Raw genomic sequence first — 21,242 nt, forward strand, 5'->3', positions numbered from 1 at the left:
AAACACAGGAACAGGTTGCCCAGAGAGGTGGTTGATGCCCCATCCCTGAAAATATTCAAGGCCAGGTTGGACGGGGCTCTGAGCAGCCTGATCTGGTTGGAGATGTCCCTGCTCCTTGCAGGGGGGTTGGACTAGATGACCTTTAAAGGTCCCTTCCACCCCAAACCATTCCATGATCCTATGATAGTGAGTGGAACAATGACTGTGTGCTAAAATTTGAAGTCTCACAAACACCTGTGGAAGAAAACGGATAGGAAAAGTTACTGGCCAGGTACACTTGCTGTGTCTTCCTTCAACTTAAAAGGTACTGCTGTGAGCTTATGTTCTGCGCTTGCTTGTACAGCACTCTGCTGCTGCCACTTCCAAGAAAATTAATAGCCTTGCCTTGCATATTAAAATACCACAGCTTTTCTCCTGCCTCCCCACCACCACAGGCATGCTGGAAGAAGCATAAAATTGTTCTCCTATCAAACTGCACATCTAAGTATCTAAACTTTACTCACTCCAACTAAATATATTTTTCCTATGCTGTTGGATGCTGCTGCTTTAAAACTCTTGATGAATTTCTGCTTCAGGGTATCTACAGTTCCCTGCTGAATGAAATTTCCATTGTATAACTTGCATTCTAGCTTCAAATACACTGGAACACATTTGGATGGAAAGCCCCAAATGAGTAATAGCTATTAAAATTTCCAGACCAAAACAAAAACAAAATCCACATGAAGGCAGAGTTAAGGCTGAAAAGGAATATCAGCTACTTAAGGTATAAAGCATAATGGCATATTGTATAAAGCATGTTATAAATTATCCCAAAAGTAAACATTCCAGAAACCCCAGGAAACTCAGGATTAAGGATAAAAACGTAGAAGAAATCCAAACATCTTGAATTATTGAAATGCAGTATGAAAGTCTCCAAAACAAACTTGAATCAGCCCTGCAGCAGCACCATGTTGTAAGGCAGCAATTATGATTAATGCATTTTAGTATCTGTGGCCCTAAATTAAGCTAATGCGTATTTCAGATATAAGGATTTTTCATTTGGTTCCTTTGCATGCAACAAGTGACTATGACAGGCAATAGAAGGTGAGCAGGAGAAAAATATAACATATTATTAGTTTCACTGCGTAACTGGTCATTAGGTGACTACTTGGAAATATAAAATGTCCATCATAGTGTGAAGCTACAGGCAAAATACTGTTGTGTCATGCACGAATGTTTCATCACTGGGAGAAGAAATAATTTCTGGCTTGTCTACTAAAACCAAATCAGGAAAGTCTCCATTAGATTTAATAAATTTTTAAAAGATAAGCAAATGAGATTTCATATCTTAAAATTAAATACAGAAATGAAAGTCTGACAAACAAACTTCTTATACCACATAGGTAACCTATCTAATCTAACTGAGTGGACAGAACTTTTCTATGGAACAGTAAGAAAACGAGTAAGAGGAGACAGATGTTTCCAAAAAATTCAAGCCCCAAAACATTCACTCATTTTCAAAATTGTTTTATTGCAGTTGGATAATAGAGATAAATACCTAAGAGCAAAATCCAGTAAGTCACATTTATTTTTCTTTTGGAACAATTCTCCAAACTGGTTGTGTTTTATGCTAAAGAACAAAGAGTTGCACTACATTTCAGAACATTTTGTTCTTTAAAACTGGTCAGACAGGTGGGAAATATTAAAGTACTACAAATTAAATGAATAATTTTCCACTCCAGCTTCATTTCCCAAATTGAACAAGTCCAAGCGAAAGAAACCATGACTTTTTCTGCTTTGCAGATGCATATCAGCTGGTGATGCACTTCAAGCTATATTAATTTGATTAAAAAGTTTATCCTTAATAACCTGAGACATCAATCCATGTATAGCTTCTATGGTGGTCTTGCAGCTGAAAAACAAGCATAAATTCAACATTGGCCAAACACTGAACTGAACTGTCATTTTATTTGAAGATATTCAGCTGTTTTGGAAGTTCAGGGTGCCCATAACCCCATGAATCTTAACAACTGTCCAGAAAGGAAAAGTCACACACAGCAATTTAACCATTGTTGCCAAGAGCTTTTTGTTACTTAAAAAGCAAACTGATGAGCACTATACACACAAAGACCAATTCCAGAAGACTTCTTTGTCTGGCAATTTAGGACATCTTACACTAACAACAGCAAGTGAGCTCTATGGTCATCTGAACCAAAAATTAAAAAAAAAAAAATGCCCAGGAGAGGGAACTACCACCTTTTATCAATACCTAAAGGCTCTCACTGTTCTCTACCTTATCTCCTTCGCCCAACCCCAGGCCAGTAGCACACAGTAACCATAGCTCCTCTGACAAACCTTACAGAGAATATTAAAGGAAGAGTTTACAGAGCTATTCAGTTACTAGTTGAAATATGCAATATATATATATATGTGCAAAACCCCCAGATAGCTGAGAGGATTCCTATGGATCCAACTTTCAACCAGTGTGCCTGGCTTAGAGGGATCTCACACCAAACTAACAAATAAAAATGTCTCAAAACAATATACAAATGCAAAAGATGAATCAGCTCCGAAGGCATGGAGAATAGGGACAAATTACTACTAGACAGATAGAGGAATCCTAGGCAAAGGAAGCTATCCTGGAGCACAATTTGGCTAATGCGTATGCACTCTTAGAAAACTGCTCTTAGAGATGTGTACGTAGAGTAACAGAAGATACCATGTAGCCAAGTTTAAGCACCTTTATGCCAATGTTTTACACTATTGCTTTTCCTGAAACAGATACACCCAATAATCCCTTACCAAACTTTGCAGCCTTATTTTTTGAAAGTAATTTAGCTGCCACCGAATCAATTGTCCTGGTGTCTGCACCAGTCTTCTATTGTCTTTTGTCTTTTCTTAGGAAAGATTATTAGCTGAATAAAAACATGCATCTGTAAAAGGGTTACAATCCATTCTGGGTATTACAGTAGCCTCTGTTACATAGGAAAGTAGAACAGATGACAGCAACAATCCCTTCCAGTCTTACACTTTATAAACGAACTACTAATGATGACTAAATAGAAAATAAAAATCTCTAGAAACACTGCAAGAAATAGTAGCATGATCAGAGAAGGAGATAGTTCTTAGAGTAACTGTAAGAATGTGAGAGTAACGTAAAAATAAAATGCCATCAGTATTATAGGACACTAAACAGGGATCAAAATCAAAGTAAACTTGTCAGCAACTCCATCCTCCTCATGTCTTCAAAGCATTGCTGTTGTAACTGTTTCACTAGATGAACTGGGAGTTTCACCTAACTTGACTGTTCTGAGTTAGCAACAGCCTTAATTCCATTGCAAATGTATTCTGCAACTAAAATAGTCTAAATTGTTATTTCCTTCTATAAAGTCAACTCCTTAAAATGCTTGATCAACAAACATATAAGGAACACTGAGGGAAAACATTACAACTTCTTTGAAACAATGCCGCACGCCCAGTGATTATAAGTTCATTAACTGATAATAGCAAGTATTTGCTAACAGCCAGGGTGGCTAAAGGCCAGAATTTCTGTAATCTACTTCTTAAAAACAAAACAAAATACAAACCAACAAAAAAGTTTCCTCATTTGTGGAAAAAGGATTTATTATTTGAGAAGCACAAAAAAAAAAAAAAGGAGTTCTTAATTTTTAAGTGAGTGAAAGAGTTATACAAGTGTAAATTAAACTTGCTGGGCTGGTAGCACTAGTTCTTAAAATCATGTTCTATATAATAATTTTATCTACTCTTAGTTTTAACCTGATTAACCACATAAAATATGCTATTTTCTAGCAATAATACCATTTTGCGTTTGACAGAAAACATCTTTTTTGGTTTGTCATATACTGATGGAATTTAACAAGGATTTTTTTGTTTAATAAACTATAGAGTTGAATTTATTCCAGAAACAAAGACTGAAAAGCCATTGTAGGCTTAATAAAGGCAAGATTTTCTTAAACTTTCAGAAATAACTATCATTCCTATCTGTAATCTAATAATTCTTATCTGTAATCTTGGTAGGTTACAATTTAATTGGTAGGTTACAATTAAAGGCATGATAAAAGTTTAAAACAAAGGAACACTTTTTACAGGGAACAACACAACTACGCATTATCTTACCTGTCTCTTGTTGCTTTTGCAAGTTTGTCTTCTGATTTCTTATCATGAGTCTCTAAACCCAGCATGAAACTGCCCCTTCCAAGCTGAGCTTCTGACTGTTCTAATTTTTCAGACAAATCAAAGACTTGGCCAGTGGTGTAGTCAGCATTCTTAGGAGAAAAAAGGCAATAAACATATTGAATTCGAAGCTATAAATTCACACATCTATAGACAAAATATACAAAATCTGAAAAGAGCCTACAGGACTGCAGTATGGCATATGTTAACCTGTATCTGCAATTGAAGTGACATAGAACACGAGTGGCATGAGTGGTGGCAGAGAGAACAGAAGCCGAACATCTGACAAATACTCAGTACCTAAGGCCTGAAATGGGCACTCTTTATTGCTTTCCATTCATGCCCTAAGTTATGAAAGAGTAAGTAAAACTCAGTTGCTTTTGACCAAGAGAAAAAGGTATAAAATTAGCTTTTGCAGAAGGAAGGTTTTGGCGCTGAGCTGAGCTGTTATACTGAAGGTTTACCTGCAGTATTTCTGTTGCAACCTTGTTTTAACAGTTCTATTAGTTTTTTGAGGTTTTGTTGTTGGTTTTGTTTGTTTGCTTTCTTAAAGTGTTTAATTATTCAATACCATTATTTTAAGGCATACTACTCATTACAGTGCTGTAAAGAGATATAAGGTTAAAAGGTGTTTAAGACAAAAATCTAAGCACATATATATATTTTTTTTCTTTATCTATAAGATATAGAATAACCTAAGTTATTCCCACCTTCTACTTTTAAAGAGCAGATATAAGGAACATTACAGTATTTATGATTAGGAAAACCTTCCTTTTTTTGTTTAATCTGACAACACATTCTTAATGTGGGATCTATATCTATCAGTGTCCCATTAAACATTTTACTGTAGAAGGTCTGTCTTTCAGCAGTAATGAATTAATATATGCACATGATAATATACTATGGTACTTACAGTAAGCAAACTAGAAGAACTGAGAGTGTTCACCCAGTACTTGTTCCACAAAAGCTCAAGCAATTTGCGATCCAAAGATGATTTAAAGTAGGAGACTTCTAAAGCATAATACCTTTAAAGGCAAACATGCAAACAAAATAAGCTTCCATCTAAATATGTTCTGTTTGGCTATGATGTGTACACCAAAGTACATGCATCTCAAAAAATCCTTATCAATGGCCAATACCTTGAAAAATTCAAAGCACTGAACAATAAAAAGTTACCCCCAGTTCCAATTCTAGCTCTAAAAGATTTTCCCTAAGTATTTCATATAGAGCTTTAATACAGGTATACATAATCCCCACACATACCGATGTGTTGTGTTTAATGAGATTGCAAGATTTTTTTAAACTATTCTCTTAGAACTTCCTGTGCAATGCAATTCAGTTAGGAATGCTTGACAACAGCAAACATTACAAACAGGCAAACAATCTTACATTCTAAAGCCAGGCTTTAGTAGTGCTACAGAATTCACAAGAGATGATAAAGCAGATAGAGAGCTGAGCTATGCAAAGTCATTAGTGTAGCTGAATTACAGCAACATTAAAGAGCTAGATTAAACTTCATTTTGATCAGGAAATTCTTGAACAGGTCATCAATAATCCTATTATCTCTTTATTTCCCTGGAAAGTTATTTTGCTTGGCATTTCTGTACGAAATTCCATCTGAGATAGCAATGCTTTAAAATCCACCAACACACCACACTTTAATACTTCTGTGATAGAACAAATACCCTTATTTCACGTATGCTAAGAAAAATGAGGTACTAAGTTCTTCAAAGAGATGTGTGGCAGATTCAAAATCAGAAATCCAAGTTGTTTGAGGAATAGTGTAATAACTTACTGAAAAAGATTAAATGGAAGCAGTTTCACATTGGGCACTGAACACCAATTAAAGGAGAGAAGTTTGACCAAGATTATCCAGACAATTACTATGAAGCAATTAGTAGTCACTGACATTCCAAACAGACAGGATCATTAAGGGTCTAGAAAGCAAGTCTTCCAAGGAACGGCCGAGGGAACTGGGGTGGTTTAGCCTCGAGAAAAGGACGCTGAGGGGAGACCTTATCGCTCTACAATTACCTGAAAGGAGGTTGTAGTGAGGTGAGTGTCAGTCTCTTTTCCTACATAACAAGCGATAGGATGAGATTAAATGGCCTCAAGGTGGGCCACGGGAGTTTTAGATTGGATATTAGGAAAAATTTATTCACCAAAAGGGTTGTCAAGCATTGGAACAGGCTGCCCAGGGAAGCGGTTGAGTCACCATCCCTGGGGGTATTTACAAGACGTGTAGACGTGGCAATTAGGGACATGGTTTAGTGGTGGACTTGGCAGCGTTACAGTAACGGTTGGACTTGGTGATCTTAAGTGATCTTCCAACCTAAATGATTCCGTGGTCCTATGATCATCATTCAAGTTCTCTAAACTTTTAATTCTTAGACTGCCCATACTACTGAGAGGACACCACCACTCTAGTCTTTGTATTATCACTAATTCAGTAACGTGACGGATTTCTAGTTTCAATTCCCTCTCTTTGCCTAACTGCTGTTTCCTTTTAGGAAGGACTGGAAAATATTTCCTTGGTTTGGATGGAAAGAAATGGCTTGTACAAGAAACCAACCTCCAGAGACAGAGGTTATAGCGATAACTATTAAGCACTCAAAAAAAAAGACCAAATGAACTCTCCCAGATCTACCACCTCTAAAACAAAAAGGATAAAAGGTATCCTGTCATGCTTAAAAGCGTGGATTTATGGTCAATGCCAGACTTATAAGGACTACTCTGAAATGACAGGAACATTGCAGTTCTACAAAGATTTCTGTGTAGCTACTGCTCTGGATTTTTCCTCATAGGAAGACCAATTCCCAATTGCTCTAATTTTTTCATCTCTTCAGGGTCAGACTTTGCATGCAACTATAAATGCACTGAAGAACAGATATCCATGCGTCAAAACCAAGAAAAAACTACACAACAGCCTACAGGACACATTGGTGTCAATGAAATCTTCAAGTTCTCTGTACACAGATGCTTAAGCTGTAGTAGGTAGAATTGAAACCAGGCTGTTATTGAAAGAAGTGGTCTCATCTTTCCTTAGCTGTTCTTTGCAAACACTGTGTCTCCAACATCTGTCTCTACTTTCCACCTCACCTTAGCTTAATCAGCAAGAACATAAAGAGATGTACAGCACTTGCCACTACTCAGAAGAGCAGACAGATTACAGTCTCCCTGCTGCTAAATCTACATCTGACCCTTTCCTCCCTGCCCTAGGAAAGCACCACTACTTAAAGGTGTTCAGGAATCAACTGCTAAAGGTTTTAACCAGGTTCGTTTTCATCTAACAGTTCTCCCTTAAAATACCTCCTGATAAAATGACACAAATACTTTTTCACAAACCCAACAGTGCTAGAGCAACAAAGAACTTCAAGATTTGAAACACTCCAAGAAATGTACTTTTCTGTACTGAATCATTAACCTAAACATAAAAAATGAGAACTTGCGCTAGAGTTAGTAGTTTTTATGTTACTTACTGTTTACAATGTACACCAAAGTCTTCTATTTTATTAAGTGGAATAGTCTGGTATTCAGAAGGACCTTCATCTGGAGGTTTATAACCCTAAAAATTCAACAAATGGCAAAGATAACACAGTATTTTTGGGACTTTTAAAAATGCCTAAACTCTTTCAAAGCACTTAACAAAAAATCCAGTTTATGCAATTCTAGTTTATTTTTCCTAGGAAAAATGAAATTTCCCCCAGTAGCCTGAAATTTGGGATTTTCTTGGATCTTAGATTTACATTTGGCCTTACTAGTAGTTATTACCTTTGCAGGTCTATCAAAAAGCATGTTGCAAGCAATCTACTGGTCATAGTTGACATTTTTCAAACAAGCAAGATGATCACTCTTAGATCAAAGAAAGAGCAAGCTTCTTCTATGATAATATTTCTCCACCTATTCTTGGAAGTTATTTCAATCCTCTTTTGAGGGAAAATAGGAGAAGAGGGAAGAAATATCCGTGCCTTGGATATGCCTTAGGGATACCTAGAACTTATTCACCTATTTAGTCTGATTTTATTTACTTATTTAGCCAAGATTTAGCCGCTACTGACAAGCTATTGACAAGGCAAGAGCTGCCAGCAGACCACTGTGAGGACTCTCTAAAAATACGACTCTAATGTGCATTTTCTATATATGATTTGGTTTTCAGGTGTAGGATTCTTTTCCCTGCTCAAAATTCTGAAAGTATTTATGAGGTGGTTTTGCCTACAGAAGTAAATATTCTCCTGAATCACAAACTGTTCTAAGAAGATCTCTTGTCAACACAAAATGCTTGAATGCAACTGGGAACCTCTCACAAACAAGTTCTTGATGCGTCAATAATAACTGGAAATTTGAAGGATATACCTGAGCTTTATTAGATTGAAATTAAATAGCAGTTATATCTCTGCTAGAAGTCTAAACAAAATATTGCATTTGGAGATACAGATCTCCAATATTAATGTGATTTCCTAGTTTTTAGCCTAGCTTTTTCATGTTGTTTAATTAACTTGGGTTTTTTTTACAGTATTTTACAAAGATTTATAATATTTATTTGAAAGACTTAAGTAGATAGTTTCGAAACTTGCTTTTCTAGAATGAAAAGCAAATTACAACATATAAAACATGATATTAACATTTGGTTATTGGTCTAAAAAATGACAGAGAACAATTAACATAAATCTGTTCTGATGAATGCTACCTACAAGTATATCAATTTAAAAATTACTATATTGATCTATAAAATTTTAGGACAGCTCCACTATCTAGACAGTCTATTTGATTTAACACTGACAAAAATCTATGAAAACAAAACTAGAATTCAGACTTTGTAAATGTAATCAATATCCAAAGACACACAATAACCAATACATCAGCACATCCTTCTTTTAGAATGAACAATGACATACAGCACAGCACAGCAGATCGAACTGTCAGATGATGAAACTGCAGTAATCTTTAGAACCAATCTATTAATTTAAAGACAGTTTACTGATCATGCACTAGATAACTTTAACTCTTTACCTTAGGATATGTCCTAAATGCTCCAAGATTTACTTTTCCTGCAGATATTGTTCTTGTTGGATCAATCTGTAGAAACACAGATAATGCTTGTTACATGCATTTTATAAATTATTACAGGCATAAATTAACTTTATAGTAATTGTATTTCAGAAACATAATTAGTGCAAATTGTGTTAGTTTTGTCATAAACAGTACTTTTTTCAGTTGGCACCTGTTGGTATTCTGAATAATTTCAGTCTTTTTTCTCCTTTATTTCCTTCAGTAGCAATGGTTACACAAGTAGTATCTCAAATAAGGCTTACTTTTGATTTCAAATGTGATCTGAAGCCTGGAAGACCCTGAAGGGCCCAAAGAGTTTCTTCAGAGTTTTTCTTCAGATAGATTTCCTACTGTATTTTACCTTGTACTATGCCATTGATTTAATTTAAAAGGCATTTTACATGCAAAGTACCGGAACTCTGTGAACATGCTTTGGTCTATTCCAACAGAAGAAGCAATGAAGAGAACAAAAGAAACAGATTTTTGTTGTATTGCAAGAGGTTGAATATGGATTGCTCAATACATATTTTTGCAAAAGTACCAAGTAGAACTTTAAGTTAAGAGTAACATATGGATTTGTACAGAGCTACCACGCCTGGAACAATGTAGTGAAAATGGCCTCAGTAAGCAATACTACTGGTTTGATCAGTATGTGACCAGCAAACCAAACAGTGCAATACTCATTTAAAATTTGGGTCTAACACTTTCATCATGCAAAATGCACACTAGAATGCTGACAGAAATCTAAAAATTATTCCTCCTCAACATAATTTGCAGTTTTATCAACTATCAGCCAGTACTTACAACCACCGCTACAAAGGGTTCTTGAAATTGCTGATTAAGCATCTGGGTACTGACGTCGATCCCAGAGAGCCAGCAGCCATAGCCAGGGTGACTGTGATACCAGCCAATTGCATTTTCTAGACGACCGACCTAACAGCAGTGAAGGAACTCAGTGTTAATCTCCATTCCGAAAGTAACAGCTGCCCTCTATTGGGCCTTCCTCATACTACAACACGGTGAGAGGATTTAAAAAAAAAAGAAAAAAGAATACACACACAGCCCGTGATGCTAACTTACTAATATTAAACACACACCTTATTTTGCTAAATTATTTTCTAGAAACCATACAATCTGTAGTATTAGCATTCTCTGTTATAGCTACTACCTCAGAACAAAGAACTTCAAGGAGCCAGGAGCTCCTTCAATGACAGCTGGGCTACAGATGAGATTCCACATGGTGAGATGGCAAGCAAGCTGCGACTCTTCAGTGTGCAAGAGGTATTTCTTAGGGTGGATAAGACATAAGTATATATAATCTCATATAATGTATGGTATGTCAGTAGAGAATGAACATTCATTATTTAGTACAGCAACACATCTCAGAGGCATATAAAGAGATTATTGCTAGGTTTCAAAAATAACTTCAGAGGCATGTTTTAGGATCAGAAAAACTCAAAATAGGAGTTTCCAAATAATACCCCTGGCTACCTCTACGAATACTGGAGGGAAAACAAACAAACAAACCAAAATACTGCAGGAGAACAAACACCCATTGCACCTAATTTTGTAATACTCTCTCAGGTTGCTCCATACTGAGTTGAATAATTTTGGCACAACCCTATATGCCAGTTCTTAACTGAGAGCTGTGTGTTTGGATGCATGACCTGGTTGCTTTTCCTAAATACTGAGTATGTCAGGAAGGTTAAATCAGAAAAATGTTAAGATAAGACAGAACACACAAACTGCCTACTGAATGGAAGATTTATTTTATTTCTGAGTAATATGTTCTTTACATCTCCCATAACAGAGAAGGAGAGACCAACGAAATACTAAAGAACATGTTATTTTTCAAAGCTAAATAACACATTTTGACTGTATTGACACCAGATCCTGCCCATGGAGAAGCAAATAACTGGAACGCTGGCATCTGTAAAGTACTCATGCAGGGGAATATATCAACTTGCAAGCTAATATTAAAAAAAGAGTTATTCTGGGAACAACTGCTTGCCAAAATAAAATGTAGAACAGCCAGCATGCAAACTCTGCCAGAGCACCAGTAAAGCTGATTCATTGTATTTGCACACAAGTTCAATTTCAAAGTTGTGAAACCAACTATAGACAAAACTGTACAATATAAACAACTAGAAAAAAAAAGTTTCCTGCCATATGAGTACTCCTATATAAACTTGGACTGTTTTAAACATAAACCAAACTAACTACATACAAAAAAATACTAATTTTATGCTACATACTTACTATTTTGAAACTCATTATTTCTACCTAAGAACTGGATAGTACGAATATAACTTTAGATAGACCTCTTTTAAAGTTATCTACTTTTCTGCAACAACAGTATTAGCATCATGACATTAACACAGTTTCCAGATAAATGGAACTACACTAAATAAATTATTTCTAACTTTTCCCCAAAACAGGGATGAATTATTTTAAAAAGTCCCAGAATATACCTACTTCTGGATTATGTTTACTCTTTTCTGATGTTATGATCCAGCCTAATTCACATCTATTTAAATATCTATAACTGTGTATAAGGCTGTGAACAGAAGTACAGCTCTCCAGAATAACCCAAATACCGTTCTGTTTATCTCCAGTGAATAAGTAAGGGGCCTCTAACTTCAGCTGGCTTAAAACATTTCTAGGATTAAAGAAAAATCAAAACTATTTGAGCTTGGAGAGTTAGTTATTTCAGTGCTTATTTGCAGTATAGGATTGCCCTGTATTGGAAGAAGCACGTCAGCAGGTGCTCTGATGCGCTGTGCTGGTTTCTACACCAGCCACAGAGCAGATTCATATTTCTGCTGTCCCTCTGCATGTGAGAATTTTACCGCATAGTCAGGCTTAATATGACATGGATCTCTGAATACAGAGTGACAAAGAGCGGGAACAGATATCTGAGTCAGTTCATCTAAATTTCCACATTACAAATATGAATAATTAAGTAGCACTGGAACTTATTATTTATTCATTGGCCTTTTCTTGACAAATGTATTTTCTTTATTTTTGTGGAAAACAGCAGCATGGCTATGCAGTAAGTCTTCAGAAAGCGAGAAGGCAAGAGTAAATGTCATATTCCTCACCTACAAATAGTAAGTATATCTGACACACATGTATTCTATATTTAATTTTGCATACTGCTTTTAGAAACATGAATTATATCAGTTATTTTAGAAACACACTCCCTCCTTGTTCCCCCTTGCAGCCACAAAAACACTTCCTGAGGAGTGAAAATAATTTATAAAGGAAAGGAGGATCCAATATTTGATCACCTCCTGCAAAATCTGGAAATATACAGGTGAAAACGTTTAAAATGGTCTGTGTTCTTTGCTGCCAACACAGGCATCTTAGCCATGTTTGCAAAGAAACAGGGCAACTAGGCAGCCACTTTATCACTGCGGGAGGAGGGAAGGCGGGGAAGCCTGCGCACCCCCGAATATGTTCCCGTGCGACTGCCTTACAAGACCCACAGCCTCACCACGGAGGGAAAGAAACACCCTCTGCCACGTCTGCTTACCTGCTTGGCGTTTTCAATGTACGCAGCCATGTACTCGTAGGCGGCCGCCTGAGCGTTGACGCGAGTCTCGGTGCCCTCCACCGGCAGGGCGAAGCTGTCCATGATGATCATGGTTTCCCCGTCCACCTTGCCCAGCATCAACCCCATCACCTCTAGGTTGCCCCCCGACCTGGCGTGCATCACCATCTTCAACAGCGCCAGCGCCGAGATCTTGCAGTACTTGAAGTAATGGTGGCTGCAAAAGAGAGGCCGCGGAGGCCGTAAGGCCCCGGCGCCCGGCCAGGCCCGGCCCGGCCCGGCCTGCGCCTCAGGCCCTCACCGCCCGCCCGCTCGCCCTCCGGCGCCCGGCCCGGTCCCGCTTCCGCTCTCGCTCACTCTTTGGTCCAGGGCTTGGCCGCCAAGATCTCCTGCTGCTGCTTGCGGTCGTACTTGTAGATCTCGTCGATGCTCTGCGCCTCCTGCATATTGTTGGCCAATTCCCACGTCTTCTGCGCCATCCCGCTCCCGGAGGCGCCGCTCCCCGCCGCGGCCGCCATCTCCCTCCCGTACCGGGCCGGGGCCCCACCGCCGCACCGACGGAACCAAGCGAGGCGGCGGAGAGGAGGGCGGGGGGGTGCGGGGGGGAGGTGGTACGGTCGGCGCAGGCCCGGAGCGGGCGGCGCTGCGCCCCCAGCGGGGGCCGTGGGCCCTGCGCTTGGGTCGGCTCAGTGCTGGCGCTGTGGGAGCCTGCGGGTCAGTGCGGGGCTGCTGCGGTCACAGCATGGCCTGACAGGAGCGTCCGGGGGCCGCGGTGCGTTCTCCCTCGCCGCCGGTCGGCCGGCCGGCCCAACGGGCGAGCCGCTGGCAGAAGGGCCGCCTCGCGCCGCCCTCCCGAGCAGCAGGGGGCGCTGCTGGGCGCCGCCCGCCGGTTTCCGGGGAGGCGGTAACGCGCGCGGGACGCGGAGAGAGCTGCGGCCGCCGGCGCCGGTGAGCGGTGCGGCCGGGACAAGCGCTCCGGGAGGCGCCCCTCTGCAGCCCGCTCTGCCCGCGCGGAGGCCGAGCGGCTGCCTTGTTCACAGTCTGGGGTGGGCGCTGCCGCTCTCGGCGGCGGGCAGGGCGGGGGCGGCTCGCCGGGGAGCGGGACGCGCGCGGGGAGCGGACCCGGGCCGGGGGCGCGCACCGGCCGGTGTTCGAGCTACGGTGCCGGGCCTGGGCGTTCCCGCGGGGGGTAGAGGGGCTCCGCGAGGCCCTTCCGGCGGGAGCCGTTTGTTGTGCGGCCGTTGCCTGACAACGGCGCCGCGCTCGTTAAAGGGAGCCGCCTCCCCTCCCCTCCCCTCTCCGCCCCGCCCGGCCCGGCCCGGCTCGGCGCGGCCCGCTCCGCTCCCTCTCTGCGGCCGCCGTCTCGGGCGGGCGGCAGCGCCCCACACCTGGCCCGAGGCAGGTCCGTGCTTCTGGGGCTGCCTGAGAGGTGCTGGCAGGCAGGCAGGCAGGGAGGGAGGCGAGGGCGGGCGCTGCAGGCCGGGGCCGGGAGAGGCGCCTTCCCCGAGCTGTCACGCTTGGAGGACTAGATCTGATCTGGCCCTGAAGGTTTTCCGAAATTATCGTCGTTTTAGATCAGAGTCTATGTTCTGGAAAAGTAGATAAGCCCTTATGGCGAAGGGAAGTAACCCACGAAGCTTTTTGGTTGGTTGTTTTGAGAGTTCGTTGCCTTCATGGTTATGAAAAAGTCGTGTTGTTTTCATCGGAGCTTATTAATTGTGTGCGTCCAGACCCTGACATTTTTTGTGCTTTTTCAGATAATATTTTGAAAGAAGCGAAGGTGAAAGGTACAGGAAGCTTGTCTCTGACAGCCAGAGCTTATTCTAAATGCCATTCACGGGGTAGAGAAGCAGCCAGTACTGGCTGTTATGAAACCTTAGGAAGTTTGGGTGAAACTTTGAAAAATATGGTCACATAATTGTGTTGTTCAGAAATATGATCAGTAAATACAATTACTAAACATGACATATAGCTGCTTTTTAAAAGCACTTCCCTCCTTGCCACCCTTGCTGCAGTTCATATGGATAGGAATTGCCATTTTTCTGGATGTTATTTTAGTATTACGGTAGCACAGAAGAGGTGAAATCTGTCTACTTTCACATGCTAATTGTACGTTTTGTGCCCTATTTTCCTGAACAAATAGGAGGGGAAGGGAAAAAATAAAAAGGAACGAGTGTCATGCTTTAGGTGATAGATACACAATACACAGCTAGATTTAATACCTATGCTACACTACATCTGCACATAGATGTTTTGAATATCTTGAATACAGAGACATGCATTATTAACTGTATTTAGGCATAGATCAAATAAAATCTCATGTTCAAACTTGATGTTTTCTTGACTATGTTTTCTAATGCCTGATGTATTTAATTAAGTTGAAGTCTACCTAGCTGACTCTGTAATAATTCAGAGCTGCTTTTGCGAAAATTTCCAGTTTAAAAGGGAAATAAGATTATGAAATCTCAAATTTTCTTAAAAGTAAAAATATAGGAATTTTTTTTTTAATGGGACATTTTCAGACAGTAATTGAGTATATAGCAGCAGTATGTTTAGTGGAATTTCACTTTGAGTAATACAGTGTTTTGGGAATGCAAATACATCCAAGATTTAAAGATGCAAGAGCTAAAGGAAAGGCTGATAGGTCTATACTATCAAACATTTTTAAAAAACGTCCCTGGAAGGAGCAGGGACATCTCCAACTGCATCAGGTTGCTCAGAGCCCCATCCAACCTGGCCTTGAATGCTTCCAGGGATGGGGCATCCACCACCTCTCTGGGCAACCAGTTCCAGTGTTCCACCACCCTCATTGTAAAAAATTTTTTCCTTATGTCCAGTCTTAATCTACCTCCTTCTAGTTTAAAACCAGTACTCCTTGTCCTATCACAACAGGCCCAGCTATGAAGTTTCCACTCATCTCTCTTGTAAGCCCCCTTTAGGTACTGGAATGTTGTTTGCACCTTGTAATTTTGGGATGTATGGTTTATCCTTGCGTTTTCAGATGTTTACAGCATGTTCTGACTTTCCCTTTTGCTCTATGCACGTGCCCATGGAGCAGTGTCTCCAAGCTTAGTTCTGTATCTGCTACTTTTATTTGTAATTTCAAGGGTCTAGAAATGCACCAAGTGCATTCAGACACATTGCTAAACTGACAATAGCTTGTTTTGTTTTAAATTGAAGTGGTTTTGTAGTGGCAGGCTTTACCTTGGTGCGTGTGTGCAGTCACATGAAGCCAGTTTGAAGTTATTGGTTTGCTGTGAGTCTAGCGCTGTCACCTTTGAGAGAGTTCATTGGGTAACTAGGGACTGCGATAGCACTCTTTTCAGATAGAAATGTAATGTTTCTTTATTGTGATTACTCATGATCTCTTCACTTGAAACAGTAGATGATAAAATTGATTAATATTCAGTAAGATATTTACTTACATACTGGTACATTTTCTGAACTTACCAGTGTATGCTTCACATTCAAATTGTTAGTCTTTTGCTTAGAATATGCAAGAATTCTTTTTTCTTTCTCTTTCAGTATAATTTACTGTTTTTGCTTATCTCATAAAGTTTGCACTCATGCATATTTTAAGCAGATCAACTCATGTATATTTTAAGAAGATCAACACAAATTGTCTAGCTATTTTGTAAGAGGCATTTGCCCACTTTTCCTGGCTGTTTAGCTGTGTTAAAGGTATGCTGAATCAACAGCGCTGTAGCATTAGTTGTCTTAGTGCTCTCCAAGGCCTGGAGTTCGTGAGATTACTTCACATCAATTGAATTGCCTGTGGAGTTAAACTGTAACTGTTTTGTCTTTGTTTTTTAATTAATTATGTTGCCCTTTTGAGCGATATGATGGGAGCGGAGAATGCTAGAATATTCATCGTGTTCCTCGCACTAGATAGAAATTATACTGCAAATATTCCTTTCCTTGTACTGTGTCTCAGAATAGGTTTTGGTACCATTCTGATACAGTGATTTGAAAACAGTTATAGAGTTTATAAATGTTATTGTAAATAGCGGTAAGAAATACAGATGTTACAGTCAATGAGCTTTTGGAACGGCTTCTCACAGTGCCTCCTATGTGCTGTGATTTTTCTCCTGGTGGCTGTGCAGCACTGGATAGGTGATGAGACCGACTTTTAAATTCTGTAATATGACAAGTTGTTTCACCCATTCAGAATAGTTTTTTCATTATTCTTGTGTAACCTAATAGGCTAGATAAATTTTATCAGTGCCTGGAAACTTACCCTCTTTTAGATTTCTTTTATCCTTTATTAGTGTGCAAAACTAATGAGATTAAAGATTTAGGACAAATCAGGTAGGGGAATTTATTTTTGGAATTGCTTGTCCTGTATTACCACTAGGAGTTGTAAATAGATTGTCCTAGTTCTACCTCCTTTGTATCAATATTATAATTTTAAATTATGAATCAAAAAATGGCATTAATGTAAGAGAAAAAGTTTAAAGGAATATGTTTTAAGAAATACATCAAGCACATGTATTCCTTCCATTAAGTTAGCATGCGATTACTTGAACTTATGTGATGTAATTTTGACTTTTTTTTTAATCTTAATTTTACTTCTACTAAGTATATATCTCAGTCTCTCTGGACACGTTATTTTATGTTTACCTATGTAGTATCTTATTCTGCTGGTCTTTGATGTGGGTTTTTTTTTTCTTTGTCTTTTTATAAAATTCTTTGATCCTCTTCCTGAAAGTGTTTTTTAATATACCTTTATCATTGACCTATTGTTTACTTCGTACAGTCTGTGAGGCTATAGAAAGATACTGAATTAGCCTCAACAAATCTGCTGTACAATCTGAGTTTAGATATCAAATGTGATGGGATTGCTTAGGAACCTGCATAAGCAATCCTATTGCTGAAGTTGTGTGGGTAGTACTGGAGGGATTTGAAGGTCATAATTTTGTTCTCAGTTTCGCGCTTCCTTTAAGTGTGGATTGTAACATATCATTTTTTTTTTTTTGTCTGTAGGCTTGGTTTTGCAAAACATCTCCAGTGGAGTTGGTAGAAATGCTGAGTGGAGATTAGGATGAGTAGGCTTACATGCAGTAATTCTTCTTGGTTTTGTATTTCTTCTTTCCATGGTTACTTATTATGCAGCTTTGCAGTATTTTTAGTTCTGATAAGACTATTGTAACAAAGAATATTTGAAGTCTGTGTGCCTTAACTTCTGTACAGTTCCATTGTCATGAATTTGATTCCCTTTAGTTTTTATTACGAGGTTATCTAGGAGCAGCAATATACAATAAATTGCACAAATAAGATGCTAAAATTTCTGCTCTGAAGAGCTTTTAGTTAAATAGGCAAGATGCACAACTAATGGAAGAGATGTAATGAGCTGTTCCTCAGTATGTGTTTTCTTACAGATGAGTGGCTTGTCTGGTTGCAAGTTAATGCTGCCCGATATCCATGATCTTACAATTATTGCAGAGTTGTAGCTATTCTTACTGCCACTGCTGTTTTATTGGTACGGGAGCTAGTGGTACACCGTTGGCTCCAACTCCAGAAACACTATGCATGTATTTTGTGTTTTGTGGTTTTTTTTGCTTTGTTGTTTTTTGTGATTTTTTTTCTTTTTGTTTTGAATAAGCTTGATGATTTTTAAGACTTCTAAGTTAAGCACAGAACTGATGGTATGATTTGGTCCTTATTTTAGAGTATATATGTATTTCGTACTTTTTTGTCTGATGATGCTTTTATCCTGTTTATTTTTTAATATTGTCTAATTTTGATTTTGTAATTCACTAACAATAAGCTTGTGCTAGTGTTTAGTGAAGGGCCATTGGTAGATTTGCAGTTAAAAAAACAACCCCAAAACACTTTAACCAAGTTAGAAAAAAACATCAGAGAGGTATCTTCAGTGTTATAATCTGGAATCTTTGAGTTTTTTCTCTAGTGAAACTTTAAGTAATCTCCTCCATGGATGAGTTTCCTGAGTCAAACATCTTAAGGCTTGTAGTTCTGAGGGAGAAATTTGAATATTACTTAACTACTGTCTTAAGCAACTGTAATTGAGCTTTAAATTTTTGAGGTTCTTATGTAAAGACAATGTTCTATGTCTTTTCTATAACTTTAGAAAATGATGGTGGATGATTTAGACAAATTTATTGAAGATCAGAAGGCCAAGTTGGCACAAGATAAGGCAGAACTTGAAAATGATCCACCTTACATGGAAATGAGGGTAAGAATATTAAATAGTTTTTCTGAATTTAAACACTTGTGTTGCTTGGATCTTGATTAAAACTTGCTGTTACTGTGTTTTTAAAACTGTATTTGTTGTTAAAATATATATTAAAGATTTATCTATTCAAAGTAATTTCTAACTTAAATACTTCATATCTGTATTTATGCAGATTTTAAAAAATCTGTTTGCCAGCAGGCATACACAGTACCATTTGTATTTTACAAGTGAGAAGACGCTTGTAAATAGTTATTGTTGTTCTTTTCCCCCCTTCCTAGGGATGCTGACTAACAGGGATCTGCGCTCTGCCCACTCCAGAGCATGGTTGTTGGGGGGGGGATGGAAGGTATAAATATCCTCAGAATTTCTGTTATGGAAACTAGGAAATATAAAAGGCAAATTACTTAATCCATTCAATTAAATAAAATCTGTTCTTATCACCATTTCCTATTAGAAATTTTAGTACTTAATTCTAAGCTATAAAGATTTTATAATTTGCAGATCACCATTAAGTTGTTTAATAATGCCAGTACCTGTCAAAAAGCTACATCTAAATAATTGAGGCTAACTAAGTGTTCTGGTAACTAAATAAAGTCCTAGTAAAAAAAAGGAGTTTTAATTTGCCTATTTGACTTAGAAAGCCTCAAACAGCTTCAGCTTTTGACAGCAATTATAATACTGAATTTTCACTCCCTTTTTTGTTTCATCAGCAGGTTATGAGAATTCATCTTTCCCCTTCTGTGGGTAATATATTTCTACCTAGTTATAATAATTATCTCCAGAAAGTTTTATTAATTCACTCCAGAAAGTTAATTGTTAGGGAGCTATGAGGAGTTGGGCTTCCTTTATTTTTACCTTCTCTGCTCAGAGCAAGTTTAAAGAGGAGAATGTTTCCAGCCTATAGTTCAACTAAAGTCCTAAGCTGTATGAAGAAAGTTTAACACCAAGCAAGAGGTGTTAAACTTGTCCTGTAATACCCTGTAATTCTTTCATAGTTTCGAGGAGGGTACAGTCAAATCGATTCCCATAAAAAACCAGAGAGGGTATATGTAAACTATGAAACAATTGTGGGTTATGACATAAATCATAATGTATATTGTCAACATATTTCTTGACATGAAAGATATTGAATATATTGAAGTACATGGAACTAATAATTCCTATGTTGTAGAGGAGACCTACTTTTTTGATAGTACTGGTGAAATGTATAACTTGCTTAATGTGTTAAGCCAGCATCATTTCAATCTCTCTCTTATCTGGTGATAATAATTACGTTAATAAAGTTGTTGTTATAGGTGATATTTCTTTTACCTTGTGATGCAGCAAAGTGTTTTGCTTTGTTTCCAGAATAAGGAATTGGAGAAGCTTTCTGAGACTAGCAAAATGTTCATCTCCATGGCTAAAGAAAATATACCTCCCAATAGTCAACAGAACTATTCTTTAGGTATAGTATATTTTTTTATGCTGTGTCTTCTAGATTTAAGTGGCATTTAATTACTTTTGAGAATTTTTGGAAGGGAATTACTGTTTTGGATTTTTAATTATAAGAAGATCCTTGTAATTCAAGTGCATACCAATTCTTGAGTCTTCCAAACGTCTTGGGATTGTGTGGAAATTTTTTTTATAGTTAAGATTTTTTTTGAATAAGGAAAATACGGCAGGCACTTTCTTTTTCTTCTTGTAAAGGTAGCTCCGTTTAAAAAACAAAACAAAACCCCAAAACAAAAAGCTGCTTGCCAGTACTTGATAGATGGTCTGTTCTTTCCTGTTGTATTCGGGTGGAGCAAAATGTAATGTGCCAGCTTTCCTTACTTGTCCTAGCATCTACTTTCTGTAGGCACTGCTGTTTTTCCTTAGTTACACTTGTTCAGCTCGGGTTTGTCTTGACAGCTTTAGAGCTTTTCTGTGTCCTACTTCTTGTCGGTAGGTAACTCTTCATGTGTAGACACTTTGGTTTTGTACCTCATTAATTTTCATTCTGTGCTTACTGTAATTCTGGTGTAATTCTGTGGCTTCCAGTGAGAGTAAAAACTATCCTTTTCTTTTAAAGAGGATAGGTCAATGGATATTTGATGTTGTTTACATAATGCTAATCTAATCGATCTTTTAAATAAATACTCCTACTGTGCTTAACGTTATGTCCCCTCTATAATTTTAGCAGAATTTGTGAACAGAAAAGTGCATGTCTTAAATTAAAAAAGGAACCTGAGCTTGTGAATCTGGGAGCCTGGACTGATCTTGGCTGCATAAATAAAAACATGGTTTTTATAAGTA

The 21,242-nt window shown here is 38.5% G+C and overlaps 2 protein-coding genes across 12 annotated transcripts in view; one reads left to right on the forward strand and one right to left on the reverse strand.

Moving 5' to 3' along the window:
- Positions 1-1,490: 1,490 nt before the first annotated feature.
- On the reverse strand, positions 1,491-13,552 carry COPS5 (COP9 signalosome subunit 5). Its single transcript, XM_086740907.1, has 8 exons — positions 13,133-13,552; positions 12,758-12,992; positions 10,027-10,155; positions 9,184-9,249; positions 7,653-7,738; positions 5,087-5,198; positions 4,117-4,265; positions 1,491-1,891 (listed from the first exon to the last, which is right to left on the reverse strand). Exons 1-8 carry the CDS (start codon positions 13,291-13,293, stop codon positions 1,807-1,809), a joined length of 1,023 nt encoding a protein of 340 aa, XP_086597033.1. The 5' UTR covers positions 13,294-13,552; the 3' UTR covers positions 1,491-1,806.
- A 4,563-nt stretch (positions 13,553-18,115) lies between these two features.
- CSPP1 (centrosome and spindle pole associated protein 1) overlaps positions 18,116-21,242 on the forward strand; it is a 60,108-nt gene continuing 56,981 nt past the window's right edge. For 8 of the 11 annotated variants that reach the window (XM_086740909.1, XM_086740915.1, XM_086740910.1 and 5 more), the window contains exons 1-3: positions 18,116-18,135; positions 18,864-18,968; positions 20,316-20,412. In XM_086740909.1, coding sequence (XP_086597035.1) covers positions 18,121-18,135; positions 18,864-18,968; positions 20,316-20,412 — 217 coding nt within the window. In that variant the 5' untranslated portion in view covers positions 18,116-18,120. Of the gene's footprint in view, positions 18,136-18,862; positions 18,969-19,246; positions 19,315-19,678; positions 19,713-20,315; positions 20,413-21,242 lie in introns of those variants that run through there. The other 3 variants (XM_086740917.1, XM_086740918.1, XM_086740912.1) reach the window with 3 other exon arrangements.

The sequence above is a fragment of the Chlamydotis macqueenii genome, chromosome 2, assembly GCF_036417535.1.
Source record: "Chlamydotis macqueenii isolate bChlMac1 chromosome 2, bChlMac1.mat, whole genome shotgun sequence".
Classification (NCBI taxonomy): domain Eukaryota; kingdom Metazoa; phylum Chordata; class Aves; order Otidiformes; family Otididae; genus Chlamydotis; species Chlamydotis macqueenii.